This window comes from Lissotriton helveticus, chromosome 1_1, assembly GCF_964261635.1.
Source record: "Lissotriton helveticus chromosome 1_1, aLisHel1.1, whole genome shotgun sequence".
Lineage (NCBI taxonomy): Eukaryota > Metazoa > Chordata > Amphibia > Caudata > Salamandridae > Lissotriton > Lissotriton helveticus.
In genome coordinates, this window is record NC_136057.1 from 1,313,764,145 (window position 1) to 1,313,780,792 (window position 16,648).

General features: G+C 44.4%; 1 protein-coding gene across 2 annotated transcripts in view; it reads left to right on the forward strand.

The window, feature by feature from the left end:
* The window catches only part of TECR (trans-2,3-enoyl-CoA reductase), a 175,568-nt gene that overhangs the window by 56,463 nt on the left and 102,457 nt on the right, over positions 1–16,648 (forward strand). The window contains exon 2 of one of the 2 annotated variants that reach the window (XM_078681643.1): positions 12,885–12,935. In XM_078681643.1, coding sequence (XP_078537769.1) covers positions 12,885–12,935 — 51 coding nt within the window. Of the gene's footprint in view, positions 1–12,652; positions 12,936–16,648 lie in introns of those variants that run through there. The other variant, XM_078681633.1, reaches the window with a different exon arrangement.

The following is a 16,648-nucleotide window of genomic DNA, read 5'->3' on the forward strand; positions in this document are numbered from 1 at the left end:
ATCAGCCTGATTAAGAGAGACCACAAGCTGAGTATCATCAGCATAGCTGATTAGTTCGATTCCATAAGGGGCCACTATTTTAGCAAGGGGAGACATATACACGTTAAAAAGTGTGGAACCAATCAGTGTAGAAGTGAGCATACTTTTACAAAAAGGGATGGGATTCTGTCATACAAATGCAGGATACTTATGCAAACCCAAGGTAGATTTATTCAAATACATGAGCAGATTGAGATTGAGATTGAAAAAAATCCTCACACTCAATCCTGTAATGAATAAAGCACCTGAGACAAATTACTCTGACCTAGTTTGTAGTGATTTAACTGTACAAGCTGTATATGACACGAGAATGCTATTATCCATGTCTGAACAAGAAGATGACCCTTACACTACGAGTAGAGTACCAAGTGATTTAATTGTACATATGGACACCAACATAAGTAGTGGATTAAAAGAAAAATCAAAATGGACACCACAGCTGCCAGCAGGCAGCAATTTGGACCTTTTTCATAAGTTGCTATTACTAGACCTAGACAAGTACTCCTACACGCAAGCACATTACACCAACAGTAGAGATAATCTCACCAAAGGGGAGCGAGAGGCACTCTTTGCACTACTGTCAGACAGGGAGATTACCAAACGAGAAGCGGAAAAGGGGGGCACCGTGGTCCTAATGAATAGTGCAGACTATGAGCATGATCTATTATCTCAGCTCTGTGATTTAACATGCTATGAAGCTCTACCTTGTAATCCTATCTGGTCCCTTATACAACTCATCAACACCAAACTTAAGGGATGGCATGACCAATGCCTCCCAGACAGAAATTAATGCACCTACCTTAAGCTAGACCGTCCCAGATACCCCTGCATATACACTCTTCCCAAGATCCACAAGCATCTCCCCTTTCCCTCTGGCAGGCCTATAATATCCAGTATAGGGGGGCCGACTGAAAGGATTTCTGAGTATGTGGATATTTTCTTACAGCCCTTTTTCCGCAACCTACCATCTCACATCAGGGACACCAAGCATATTCTGAGCACGCTCACAGACAGTACATAGGAGGAGGGTATGACACTCGTAACTCTAGACATCATAGCACTTTATACAGGTATCAGACATGACCTTGGACTACAGGCCTTACGTCACACTCTGGGCCGTAGATCGGCCAGCCTTTGGGAGCACACTGAAATGCTTTTGGAGATGACAGAACTTATTCTGGACAACAATGTCTTCATGTTTAAAGAAGGGTGGTACAAACAAAAACAAGGGGTGGCTATGGCCTCAAAGTTTTCTCCCTCGTATGCTAATCTATTCATGGGCAGACTGGACAAACAATGGATGTGGGGCGAGTGGGGTAGGAACTGTAATGACTCGATCTTATTCGGGGGCAGATTCATAGATTACTGCCTCATGGATTGGACAGGCTCCACCGAAAAACTTCTTGAATTCTTCACAGACTTTAACAGCAATGTCAAAAACATCAGATTTGCGTTCCACTATAGTCGGGGAACATTACATTCTTAGATGTTGAACTCTTCATTCTAGACAATAAGATCCAAAGCAGACTATTTAGGAAACCAATAGCTTGTAATACAACCCTTCGTGCCTCAAGTTCGCATCCAGGTCATCAGATAAATGCTATCCCATATGGCGAATTTACACAGGCCAGACGCAACTGCAGTAAGGAATTAGATTTTAAGGAATGTATAGAGAGCATGGCCACTAGATTTTCACGCAGAGGGTATGCTAAGGGAACTACACATAGGGTCAAAGAGAGAATCTCTAAGATCAGTCGACAAGATACTCTCAAAAACAAACCAGAAAAGATAACAAAACAGTACGTTTAATTATAGATTTTAACAAGCACGCAAACACAGTATGCGTAGACATTGGCACTTACTCACGGCATACAAGACACTGCAGGAATTTACATCAAGGCCTGAGATTACCTTTCGCAGGGGTGTTTGCTTAAAAAATATTCTTAACCCCAGCTACCCAAAAGTGGAACAAACATCAAACTGGCTTACCCAACAAACTTTGGGCTTTTTCAGATGTGGCCACTGGTCCATGTGCATATGGGCCACTGACGGAAAGAAAGAATTTATGGGACCTAACAATAGGGGGTACAAAAGTGATGACAATATTTCTTGTTACACAAAATATGTAGTGTATACTACTGAGTAAGTGTGGACTAAGATACATTGGAAGTACCATCAGGAGCCTCAAAGAGCATATTGGGGAACACATGAGGGCTGTAAAGCAAGGGGACATCAGATATCGGATTGCCACACATGTAGCAGAATGTAACTCTCAAAGCACACTTAGAACATTGTCCTTCTATGGTTTTGATGTGACACACTCAAAGACCCAAGGGGAGGTAACAGGGAGCTAGCACTCAGGAGGAGAAAGATGCTATGGATTATGAGACTTAAAAGTGTCGAACAAGGCTTGAACATGGATCATGAGCTTCAATACTTCCTTGGTGATTAGCCGGTACCCACTTCCAAAGTAACTGAAACACTGGCTGGATTACATATCCCTACATATCCGAATGTAAGCAACCATGTTAAACGTAAGCTCATACCCTGAATAGATTACTAGAAGCTACTTTACATGGAGTTAGGATTTCTAAGAATGCCATGCCATTATCATAGTTTATAGAGCACTCCCACTATCATCCCTACGTATTTGGTAGACCACATATTGTTGTGATACATGACTGTTTCCACACTGATGTAGTGATGTACTCGATGCCAGACATGTTGGAGACTATGTACAGTGAGGACTTGAGACCTGGAAGCTTAATATTTCGTACACTATGTACAGTGAGGAACTGCAGCATAATGCCTCTGTCCTCACCTAGCTGTCACACAATTCACATTCACAATGCATAACGTTTCGGAATATGCTTTGGATCAGATACTATTGAGAATTGAGACCGACTGCCACTGTACGTAGTAAGTCTAAGAATTTACAGTTAAATTTGAGGTTCACCCAACTATGTCACAAAATTTACTATGTCAAAACAATTAGTGGCTGTCCTTGCTCAGATACACAAAACACTTTTAAGTTTTTAATGTTAGGGGAATTTATTTCTTTTTAAACCTAACCTACAAATATTACCATAACTATATGGTTATTTCACTATAGTGTATCTCAATTCAAAACTACCATCGACCGTCCACCCATTAACTAAAAAAGTGTGGAAATGGGTGGACGGTCGATGGTAGTTTTTAAGTTGAATTGAGATACACTATAGTGAAATAACCATATAGTTATGGTAATATTTGTAGGTTAGGTTTAAAAAGAAATAAATTCTCCTAACATTAAAAACTTAAAAGTGTTTTGTGTATCCGAGCAAGGACAGCCACTTATTGTTTTGACATATGTTGAGTGGGGGCTGGTTGTCCTGGTGTTATGTTATGTTATGTTATCCAATTGTTAAAGCGCAAACAGCTGCCCCAGCAACGGAGCGTCCCGGCGCTGACCTAACCAGTACCTGAGGGGAGGAGGGGGATAACCAACAGAAGACTAGATAAGGGAAAAGAGATGAGTTTTTAGTTCTTTTCGAAAGGCAGTCAAGTTGGTTAGAGTGCGGATATGTAGAGGCAAGGAGTTCCAAAGTCTTGCCCCCAAGACTTTGAAGGAACGTCCGCCCATTCTACAAAGCCTGGAACGGGGGACCGTCACAAGGTGTTGTCCCAGTGAGCGTAAGGTACGCTGAGGAGTGTAGGGTACAAGGAGCGGGCGTAGGAGTTTAGGGCAGTCTGAGTTGAGAATTTTGAATGCAGTGGTAAGGGTTTTGAAATGAATTCGGGATTCAATTGGCAGCCAGTGCAGATTACGGATGGTAGCTCTGGCAGAGCACCTGCGTGGGAGGCCAACCACAGCTCTGGCAGCCGAGTTCTGAATGCGCTGCAGCCGTGCTAATTCTGCTTTATTTGCCCCCAAGAATAGCACATTGGCATAGTCCAGCCGGGCAAGAATCATGGACTGGATGATAAGTTGGCGGGTTCTGGAGTCGAAGAAACCGAGTATCGGGCTAAGACTCCTCATTAGGCCCACACACGTAGCTGCCACTTTCTTTGTGTGGGACTGAAAGTTGAGGGAGGAGTCGAGCCAGACACCTAGGTTCTTCACAACATTTTTTGGCACGGGGGTGGGACCAAGCAAAGAGGGCCACCAATGATCACTCCAGTAGCTAGGGTTTTTGCCAAGGAGAAGCACCTCCGTTTTCCCGGCGTTCAGCTGCAGGCAGTTGTGTGTCATCCACTGTGCAACTGCCGCTAGCCCATCCCTGAATTTAGTGGCCGAGGTAGAAGGGCCTTCAGAGAGTGTGATGACCAGCTGTGTGTCGTCGGCATACGACACAAGCGTAAGGTCCCACTCTTTTGCCACTGCTGCAAGAGGCCGGACGTACAGATTGAAAAGGGAAGGGCTAAGCGCCGATCCCTGGGGAACTCCCTGTTCGATGGGATGGGGTTGGGAGATGTAGGGTGGGGCTGAAACTTTAGAAGGACCTGTCCTTTAGAAAGGACCGGAACCACTCAAGGGCGAGTTCGTTGATCCCTATGGCCTCAAGTCGATTCAACAGGATGTTGTGTGAGACCGTGTCAAAGGCCGCGCTGAGATGCAGCAGGATCAGCGCGGCACTTTGACCAGCGTCCAGGACGCCCCGAAGGTGTTCTGTGGTGGTCAACAGGGCCGACTCGGTGCTGTGTCCTGGCCTGAAACCGTTTTGGGAAGGGTCCAGGACGTGGTTTTGCAGCATATGATGGGATAGCACTTTGTTAACATGGGCCTCAGCCAGTTTGGACGTCCAGGGGAGCAGCGAGATGGGTCTGTAATTTTCTGGTTTAGTGGGATCTAACGTGGGTTTTTTAATAATGGGAGAAACCCATGCAGATTTCCAGCAGGTGGGAACCACAGCTGAGGAAAAGGAGAGATTGAGTAGGCTGGAAAGCGAGGGAAGGAAGAAATCCAGTGAGTCCAAGAATTTAGTTGGTCTCATGGGGTCTGTGGGGGAACCAGATTTAACCTGTCTGCACAGTTTTGCAAGGTCGTCGAGGGATATGTCAGGTATTCTTGACAGTTTCGACGTGTCCATCGCAAAGTTGGAGGTGTTGGTGGGCACAGGCTCATCTTGGGGAAAGGAAGTATAAATTTTCCTCACTTTCTCAATGAAAAAGGTGGCAAGGTCTTCGCACTGTTTCGAGGAAGTAATGCCAGAGGCCGTGTTGGAGACCTTTTGGAGGCTTTGAACTAATTTAAAGATCGTTTTGGTGGGGTTGGTGCTTAGTTTAATTTCCTTTGCGTAAAAGGAAGCTCGGGTGGTGCGTATTGCCTTGTGATACGTGCGTAGTTTTGATAGGTAAAGGGCTTTGTCGTTGTCTAAGTAGTTTTTCCTCCATTCGCGTTCAGCTTTCTTGCAATCCTTCCGTAAGGTTTTGAGCGTTTCATTGTACCATGGGTTGGTGGGGGAACTGCGAGTTTTTGTCCATTTAGCCGGAATTAAGGCATCAAGCCCTGTCACGATCCAGTCATTAAAAGCAGCATAAGCTGTATTAATATCTCTGTTCTCGTCGGGGGGATGGAATTCTCCTAGGTTTTTAATGAGGTCTTCTGAAGAGAATTTGTGCCATGGCCGTTTGTGGCAGGGGTTAGCCGCAACTTTAGCGGGCGTTTTTTTTGCCGTAATGATAAGTTTGACGAGGAAGTGGTCGGTCCAACCCATGGGTTCAGGGGACTCAGCACTAGCTTCCAAAATGTTGGTAAAAATAGGATCTAATATGTGCCCGGCAGTGTGAGTGGGGGAGTGGACCAGGGAGTTTAGCTGCAGGGCCGTAAGGTCGGCCAACAGGTTTTTAATGGTGGGTTCAGTGACGGAGTCTAAGTGGAGATTAAGATCACCCGGTATGGTGAAATTGGGAGAAGAGACTACCAAAGTAGCTCCTATTGTAATAACTAAATTTACTATCACAGTGCCACATGTCACAATACACACTATCATGTTGATTAGTTTGGGTCAGAGCGACAAAGCACTTGGATATCATGTGAAATCTCTTATAAGGATGAACTTGTATATAAACGCTGCATGCACGCTACCACAAATGTGCAAATGTCACACTAATATGGTAGTGCACCTCATTGCTGTCGTGCCACTACAGATACGGATTTCTAGCAAATAGCTCTTAACATTTGAGCATACCACTGGCCTTTTGCGACCAACATTTCTCTAGTTCTCACAAATTTCGATTCCAGTGCCTTGGGGGTCCCGAAACACCATTCTAAGATGGACCCCAAAATGGGTCATTACCCCCAGGGGGCCCAACACACCACTCTAAGATGGCCCCCAAAATGGGTCTAGGGACCGGTTTAGGTCACCCTTGAAACTCTATTACTTAAGACCACGCCGGGGTGGCCGGCTGCAGACTGCTGATTTGCTCTGCAAACACGCCACGGCCTAGAGATCCAAGGGGTTCTACCTAATACTGCCAGTAAGGAGTGGAAAAACAGACTTATTATAGTCAAAATACTAGACAGACAAATAAGGAATAATAATATTAATAGATTGTTAATTTCACTTTAGGATGGGGCAGTTCTTCTAAAAGAAACTCCCTTACTCTTGGAAGCACATTAAGATATTCAGACACAAGACTAAATAGTCTACCTCTCCAGGTGCAGAAATTATAGGAACCCCTTCTGGGTTAGAATTCTCACCGGAACTAAGGTAGGGGGATCCTTCATGGTTACCAAGTACATCGTATTAGAATGTACCGATTGCCATTCTTTAGGTTATGTGCCCTTTTCTCTGTTATTTAGAGACTACTTAAAACTGACCTCAGGTATTGTATTTCAACAAAATACGTCCCCATACACATGTTTAACTACACAATATAGTCAGCATGTATTTACTGTTGAGTGACGGCATGGGGGAGCACTACTTCGCCACGAATATAATGAAATAGAATTAATAAATAAACTCAGGATTATAAAAACCAAATGGGTTGGTTGCATGCCCGCACCTTGCCAACCACAGGATTACTCGTATAATGGAGTCTTGAATACCAACTGTACTTGCATGTCTTATAACAATAACATAAACGACAGGGGGGCTTTTTTGTTCTTTCGTTCTCCCATTGATAAACAAAGGAGTTGTACAAAAAGCAAATACAACACCAGTTTCACATGGATTTTCACACAGTAATATTCACTATTTTATCATTCACACAAGTCCCCAAAGTCACTTTGTCAAGAATTTGAAAGATAAAGTTTCTTTACTACCATTGCATACACGAACAAGTACTTGTTTATATATTCCATTAGCCCTGAAGAAGTCGCGGGGTAATCCCCTGTAACAGCGACGAAACACGTGTTGGCTAATAAGGCTTAAGATCTTGAATTAAAGACATCTGAAAATACAAAGACCAGCATCATTGTGATATTTTATGAAACTTTATGTATTTACTTTTAAATATTTGCAGAGGATTTGTATATGCAGGAGGGGTAGTTGGCCTCCAAGGACGTCCTTGGGGGCCAACTATCCCTCCTGTTACCTTCAGTAAGTGCCACACAGCGGGATAGCTGAGAATTTTTCTTGTCCACGCCCCCTTTCGTCACCGCGCCTCCTGGTGCACTACTAGTTGTGGGATGAAGTCCCTTTCGCTCTTGGGAGTCCTTGGGGGCCAACCACCCCTCCTGTTACCTCCAATAAGACCCACACAAGTGGATTGCTAAGAGGTTATCAGAGGCCACGACCCCTTTCTCCACCACTCTGCAAATACACCTCCTGGCACACTATTGCTTGAGGTAAGAAGTCCACTTTAGCCCTGAGGCCCTCAGGGGGCAAGGGGACGTCATACCCCCCCATCAGCAGTGTGCTGAGAAGCATGTTTACAGAGAATGCCTATGCCCTTACATCACTTCTTTGTTTTCCCAGCACTTCGACTCCGTTGCAGGGCTCTGCTTCTGAACTTTATGCCTCTCTCTCACTCTCTCACTCTCTCACTCACACACACACACCCCCCCTCATAGGAAAAACTTTTTTTGTTTTGCCAATAACTTTGGTGTCTCTTGACGAATCTTCACGAAATGTTCACAAAACTTTTCATTTTTTATTCAGCTGCTGTGTTGAAAGTTGTGGGGTGCCTGGCCACATCTCTTGCTTTCGATTAATTTCACACAATCGATAATGTAGAAGTTAGTGTTCTCCCAGTCAGTGAAAGAGCCCAGGGAGGGAAACTTCACACTTCAAGAATTACGCAAGCAAGTGACTGGTTAACCACTATGAAACCTGCTTCCAATATCTGTTCTATGCCTAGCAGTGTCTTACATAGTCATGCTCTCCCTTGAATAGTTCCTGTTCCACTGGTTTCTTTCTCCTCTGCTACTACACCGATACCAGATTGTACAAGGTGTGTCTTTGTTTGTAGTCACCTTAATTGATTTGCTCTGTGTAATTTATTTCACCATTGGGAGTAACACTTTTGTGCCGTAGTCACAGCTTATAGATGGTTATTATCACTGTACTTACATAGGTTTTTTGTGATTAATTGTTGTTTAAAGTAATAAATCTGTAGTATGTTATGTTCTTAGCATTTGTATAGCTGTAGGCTCATTGTTATAGCACTGTAGCACATTCTCTAAAGGCGAACTGAAGGGCAGGTCAATTAAACTGGAGGAGTCATCTTTTGATAGTGTTTGTTGTTTCTGTGGTGTTTGATTATGTAGGTTTGGTAGAGATTTTGCCCAATGTTAAGATTCAAAATCGTTTATGGGAATGTGAAAGGAGTAAGGTGTAGTATGCTCTTTGTGTTATTTTGTGTTTATTGGTGGATCCACCAAAGGACTTTACGATTTTCTTTAAATTGGTGATTCATTGTCCACTTCTCAGCTAGAATGTAGTGCTTTTAAGATCTCGTCTGAGAGCACATGTGCTTTCGCTTTTGCAACATTGTTAGTGTAGAGGGGCTTTGAGTCCACCCATTGCTTATCATTGGCTTCATCGTCATTCTCAGTTCCTTGCCTCACTTTAGTTTGCGTGTACTGGCTTCACTTTCTGTTCTTTTGATTGTGCCTCCTTTGGATCTTGGCCCAAGTACTACTTCCTTATTCCACTGTGTGTCCTTCCACTGCTTGCACTTTCAGAGAGAATCATTTTCTTTTACTTGCTCACTGTTGCGTTGCTTTCCCCACACTCATCCCACATTGTTGCTGTTGGCCCATCCCTCCACACTCCTCTTGCTTTGTTTCTTCTTCTATCCCTCCTGCGTTGTTGTTTCTCCCAACCCTCTTTCCTCCCTCCCTCGTAGTTTTTTTCTCCTGTGTTCCTAATCTGCTGTCCCAAGTGATGATTACTCACTCCCGCTGTCCTTATTGGTCCATCCCCACACGCCATAACCCAAAGAAAAGCGCTATGATGGGGCCAGCCTTTTTTTTTTCTTCCAGCCTTTGCACCTTTCTTCAGTGTTGTTTGTCCCCTCCTACTCTTTCCCACCTCTATTGCCCCTTATCACCCTGCCACCAGTCCTGACTTGCTTGCCCCTCCAGTTCCGCAACAAAATCAGCATGGTTGAAAGATTTTTTTTTTTTACTTTCAGCCGCTCTGCTGTGCACCATGACTAAAAATGTGATATCTACTGGCTTTGTCTTTTTTTTTGTTGTAGGACTGCAGGGGCAAGCAACGGGGGAAGGGCAGAGGGCTAGAAGCAACAAGCAATTAAACATGACAGGGTGGTAACTTTCAGCCATGGTGCACTGCAGACACACTGATGTACACCATGGATTAAAAAAAAATGACGGAGCCAATAGATTTGCATAGGCAAGACCTATTGGATTTGCCAATGCTTGTTATACATGCATCACAATCCAGGTGGTGTCTTGTGATGTGTTGTGCTGGTGAGGGTGAGTTATCTTTGTTAGTTTTTTCTGTACGTTTGTGTGGTATGTTTTGGTGTTGCATGGGACAGTGCCCTAGATTTAGCAGCAGTTTGTCAACTATATGTATGTGATGCAGTGTTGTAATTGCAAAGACCTAAGGCAACTCCAAATACAATCAAGAACTGACAATAGTTCATAATAAACTGCAGGAACAAGAGCTAAGAAAGTACAAATATACTTAAAAGAAGTAGTGTAATAAATATGAAATATAAATCAATCCACATGCTTACCCCAGTCAGAACAACATTTACTCAATCATCCTAGTAACTGAAGACCTAAATATATATACATGACATACAAATTGACTTAGTCAAAAATCCGTGGCTAGAAACCAGATGGTATGTACGCGAGTTTCGGCACAAGGAGTGCCTTCATCAGGAAAAGCCACAAAATTATATCTCTTGATACCAGATGGGATAACAAGAAGTCCAAATATCAGGTGGTAGAGTGAGTCGATAATGTCAACTGTGTGAGATAAATCGGTTCCTAACTAATTACACAGAGGGCCCAAATGTACAAAGGAACTTAGGTATGCAGCGGTCAGTGAGCCTGATGAAAACGAATCCTCTAGATGTGTTAAATCAATTATATCCTCTCTGTGTGACCAACAAGGTGGAGTCAGCTGCCGAACGTCATCAGAAATCAACTTTGGTGCAGTGTTGTGCATATGATGGTCTGGTGTTCGGCCTGGTGTGTGTTGCATGAATATTGTAGGTGAGATTGGAACAGTGGTGCATGGTATCCTTGTTGGCTATAGAGCTCTGTTGGATGGGGCCTGTTGAAAGGCCAGATCTAGGAATTCTTAAGTATATTAGTTGTGTGACGTTGTTCAAAATATTTAAAATAGGTTTGTGTGTTGGAGTTTGGATGAGAAAATCGTTATAGAAAAAGTTGTTCAGCATAATCACAATTTTGTATACATTTGTTTGGTGTTGGATGATCCTTTCTGAAGGTGAGTACTTGGCCTTCTTGGTTTTGGGATAGAAAAGTATTAGCACATATTTGTATGTGTGAATATCAAGGAATTAGTCGCTGTACGTTTGACCACTGTCATTTTTGGCAAGGAAACCTTGCCTGTGGGACCAACATACAGATACAAATACTGTGTTTGCGCTTAGAATCAATTAGTTCTACGTATGACTAATACAATTTTTGTGACACTTTTTTAAATATTTATTTTTTAACACTTTGCATTGGTGAAATTAACTGTATGTGAAAAATGTATTGCTAGGTTCTCGAAGCTAAAGTCTTATTTTAAACCACGCAACAGATTTGGCCTGTTTGGCAGCTGTGCAAGCTTCTTAGTGTGGAAGAGGTGTGGCGCCGCGGCCAGGGCGACTGACGCTGGAATCTGGGGACCACGGTTCGATCCCCGGCTCCGGCGGCAGGTTAGCCCAGCACCATGTGACTCTGGGCAATAGCTCGCTTAATCTTCCCGACGGCCCCCAGCGCCTAGAGACCCTTACGGGTGATTGTGCGCTTTACAAATGTGTACTTTACTTTAGTGTGGGTCATATTGTAAAGAGTTCAGATTAATTGACCATTCATTGTTTGACCGCTCAGTTGAAGCTACTTCAGACTGATAAGACTTTGGGTTCAGAAGGGAGGACCCCCCCCCAATATATTAAATAAAAAGTTGTCTGTCCTCGTACGATGAACCGGAAGGGGATCTGCAAGCATACTAGATACTAGACCCATTGATATCTCTAAAACCAGCAAAGCAACCACTCTGAGTGTTTTATGTATGGCTTTTTTGGTACATGGTACTTTTGCAGCACACTGTTCAAGCACATACATAACTCGTCTGTCTTCGGGTTACTGCTCGAAGGTTCGTGGGTGGTCCTCTTTTTGAGTGGGTCTGAGGAGTATTTATTACCTTACATTCCTACCTGATTGGCTACACAGTTCTTGTTACGCACAGACGTGGCCACAAAGCTGAGCCCACTGCCTTGGGACGGGACAGTCTGTTGTGTGGACTGGACGCAAGAGAGCCCTCTGCACTTGCCTAATAATCATTTTGGGAGGTATAACTTGTCCATTATGGAGTCTAGGGCGAACCCTGGCTTGCAGTAGGAGTATATGGGGTATGATGCGGGGAGGGGTGCGTTCTAGGCTAGTGGGTTCTACTGTGCCATTCGGCCTTCTAATATTAACCTGTGATTTACGGCGGGTCAGGTGGTACACGATTCCTGAGCAATCCCTGGGATACAAGCTGTCGTGTTTGGGGACATGTCCCTGACAGCCGTGGCATTACCGCCCCAGCTGTTTCCATTCAGGTGTAGTCTCTCCGCCCAGGGGAGCCAGGCCCTGGCCTGCGGCCTGTGCCCTCTACCCAGCGCCCAGCCGCGCAGTTAGCACCCCAGTAACAGTTCTCCAGCGGAAGATGCTCCGACACGAGCCAGTCTGGGGAGGGTGGTCTCAGCAGATGCGACCCGGTGCGAGGTGCACCCGGGTGGGCAAGGATTTATATTTAGCTGCCTCTTTCTGCGGCCTCTCGAGTTACACCTCCGAGGGAAGGGAGCTGAGAGCGAAGCAACCATCTCATAGCAATGCAGCGGTGCGCCCTGCGCCCCTGAAGGCTCCCGGGGCACTCACTGCTTTTCAGCTTATTTCAAGCAGACCAATAACCCGTGCCAGCAGCTGCCCGGCCGAAAACGAGGAGCAGCTGGGGTGCGCGCTGCTAACGAGCCAGTGGCGGCATCTAGCTCCTGTATGCCCCACAGCTCCACGGGGCTCTTTGCTTGAAACAAGCTGAAAGCTCAGACACCAAAGCCAAGACGTTTCTCCCCAGCCTGAAGCTCCCCCAGACAGAGCAGACATGGATATTAATATGGTGGCCACCGAAATGAACCAGCCTGGAAAGAAAAGTCCCAACGGGGCTGCTGTGAAGCGGGCGCCGTCCAAAGTGGCCAAAAAAGCTAAAAAGGCTGTTGTTTTTTTTGAGGTGGAGATTCTGGATGGGAAGACCCGGGAGAAGCTGTGCTTCCTGGACAAGGTAAGGACCCTCCTGTTTTTATTCTCTGGGTGGTTGTGGTGACTGTCGCATGTTTTTGGAAAGGATTGGAAACAAGGCTTGAATATGTGCTGAATTACCAGGCAAGAATTGTAAAGTGACATGACATGAGGTGGTGCAGTGCCCTTTCATTAGCAACTCCCCCCAGGGCATGAGCCTTGGAGAGAGGCTGGGCGGCCCCTCCCACAGTCACGATGTTATACAGTCCCAAGTTGTGTGTATTTATAGGGGGCTATGCCTATTTCTTCTGGGAAGCATGCACTTCACTACTAAGGGCAGTAGGTGTCGAATCAGGAGTGCCCTGGCACACCTAATCCCTGAATCAAAGCAGAGGAGCCAACTGTTTCCTGGGTGGCAGAATATGCAGGAGCTATATTGAGGAATTGTGCCTTTAGCTGGTAGAGACCTCAAGAGAGAACCCAAAGCTCCAGTACTTTCAGGATCGGGCACAGAACAGTTTGAACAGGAACACTATCCAAAAGTAATTTGAGTGTGAATAAAAACATTGAGAATTGCTATTGTTGACTTTTTCCGCTTGTACATGTGTAGCAGATACAAACTCTTATGTGACATATAATGAGAACCAAGAGTTACATCCAGTATTCTCAAGACTTGACATTGCTTTCTTTTCTGTTGAGAATGTTAATGCTCTGAAAATGCATGTCCGAGAGCTTAGGGCTACCTTGCCTCTGTTCTAAGAGGGCCTTCAGAGAGCTGTTGAACGCTTCAATGCTATTTTGTGTCCATATAATCTATATTTTTTTTAATTTGCATGCATATGCAGGCTACACAGCAATAGTATACGGTTAGTCAGTTTTATAGAGGTATAAAAGGTACGCGTAGCTACAGAACAATGATAGTATAGATAGGAGTTGATGGGAGAAAGAATAAGTAAGGCAAATGAAAGGAAAGCATGATGAAGTCAACATTTCCAGTACTAGGGAATTGATCTAGGGAAGAAACTAACATGAGAACATAGACCGAACGGAGACAAACTATGTGTGCAGTATCCCTGCACTTACTGTTATTTTGTATAGTACATCGGCAAACCATTATCTGCGTTTCTAGTTTATATATGGGATCTAATATAATAGTAAATGAATTCCATACTTAATGATACCGTTTGTGACAGTGTAATCTTTCACTATGTTGATAACATTGTAAACATATAAGATCTGCTGTGGTCAGCATAAGACGGCTTTCTCCTGTAGCAGGGATCTCTTGCCATGGTCCATGATTGCATTTGGGTCAACAGAAGGCTGTGACCCAGTTGCTGGGAGCGTTCCACATTAATTCTCAGTCACAACCGGTTTACTAATGCTGAAAATGAAAAAAAGTAGGCTCATGTCCTGGGCTTCTTAAGAAAATTGCTCCACATTAAAAGAGTTTGAGTAACTGTGCTTTATAGAATAGGTGCCTAATCACCAAGGAGAAGGCTGTATTTGTATTCAGAAGGCCTCCTCCATGGGGCAATGGAGTCCAATTAATTAACGATCTTTTCACTCATGCCATACGCAAACAGGAATTCATTTCTGCAGTGACGTCACCCTCGCACTGACTGCCTTGTCCAAACAAACGCGCGCTTTGCTCAGGAGGTGTCAGTGCCGCCTCCCCTGCTGCTGCGGGATGGAAGCAGGTGCCTCGAGGGCACCATACCCAGCCGCGACTGGTGTTGCATTTCGCCATTCCTGTCAGCACGTGGAGGATCTGAGGGGCCATGCACACTCCTAGAGGCGGAAGGGTGTGCACTGCAGGCATTTCAGTTCAAGAGAACACTTCCTGAGGCCTACTGACGAGGTAATCCGCCTCCAGCAGCCCTACAGGCACTCTCTGAATCACTCCAAATACTGACAGTTGGTGCCTCTAGTGGGGCTGGGGGGGGGTTCCACTTTTTGTTAAATCTGCCCGTTGACTCTTGTACACTTTTTTCTATCCTTAGTAGGGGTGTTCGGAATTTGCGTAATCGCGTTACGTAAATCTCCGCGAAATGGTAAAAAACCTCTGACAACACGCAGAAATTCCGCGAACACGCGGAATTGCCTGTTCGCAATGCTTTTCAACTGTTTGCAATCGCTGTTTGCGTGCTCGGGGGAAATATCTCGCGAACATGCATTTGAGAACGCGAACAAGCAAAATTTCGCAAAGTCGCGGAACGCTGAATTTTGGGCAATTTCGTGCTCTCTGCTGAACGTGAAATTACCCAAATTCCGCGAACGGAACGGAATTTACCGCCCAGGCCTGATCCTTAGCGATCCAAGTCAGCAAGTGTGTCCTCCTGGCTGTGTAAAGTATTACCACAATGGGGTGACCCTGTGTCCCTCAGCACCTGGGTACCAACATGAAAAGCTACAGTGGTTCTGTCGGGGATACCACAATTGCTTTGCACAAATTGAAGTGAAACAAAGGAGGTTGCTTAATACGTAATAAATTCGTTCTTTGAACTTATTTATTATGTATTAAGCAACTTCCTTGGTTTCACTTCAATTCCTGCAAAGCAATTGTGTTCACTCCTGGCTGAGTAGACACCAGCATTAGGCATCGGAAACAGGCCAACACGTATTTTCCCTGCGTCATTTACACTATTCAACATATTTTCATGTTTTTTTGATACTCCTAAACACCCATCTCTAACTCGTGTTTGATTTTAAGAACTCTTCTCTTCACCTCACTTGATCAGAAACATCTTTGCTGTATTTTCCCCACTTGTAGTTTAATGATAGACCTTCCACCTCTCAACCCTAGGAACTTTTACCTTCTCTGACCCATTTCTAAGTAAGAAGCTTCACCATCCTTCTCTTTGCCTCACTTACGAAGACTAGGTTACATCTTATTCCTTTCTTCTCCCATTCTCTGCTTACAGGACAACATTACTAATTCTCCTTACAAGGATGGCTTACACTCTTGTCTAAAAGGAAGCTGTGCCCTGCTCCTATCTACCCCACTTAGAGGAACAAAGCAAAACACAGTGCCCGAAATCTGGGATAATCTGCTTTTCTGAAGCTCGTAATATGAATTAGAAGTATGCGCAGAAACTCTGAACAGGCAGGCATGACATGTTTCCTCTGACGTATATTGAAAATATTCTGAGTGACTGCACATATGTATAAACTGTACACCTACATAAAAAGGAGAACCGGGTGAGAAGGTTATTAAGAAAATTGAAGCCACTTGACAGTTAATGGTTCAAAATCTAAAAAGGTGTGTTTTTGCTGTGTGTGAGCTGCAGTTCACAGGCGTCCCGTTGAAAACCCGTGGGGACTGAGTCGGTCCTGTTGATTTATTAATCAGTGCAAATGCTGTCATTGAGGTGGTGGCCCTCTGCACTTTTCATGCAGTGAAAGGAAAGGCGTGCCAATAATTTAAAAATAGCCTCCTCCCTTCTCTTACATTGAGGAAGAAAGTAGTTTTGACATTTTTATACGTCTTTTGAATCGAATAATAATTTAACACAAAACATTATCCGTTGGGAGTAAAGGGGCAGAGAAGGGGATATTCAGCCAGTGGTTGAATTAATTCTATATACAACCAGGAACATTTAGTTCAGATCTCCGCTTCTTCATTTGATCACGCTGCCCGATAATGTGCAAATCATTTTACTTAAACTGTCAAATATAGGACCACCGTGAAGAAATTTAATTCAGGATGAATGCTACCCAAAATGCCCACACATGGTTTAATAGACACTAATGTTGCAC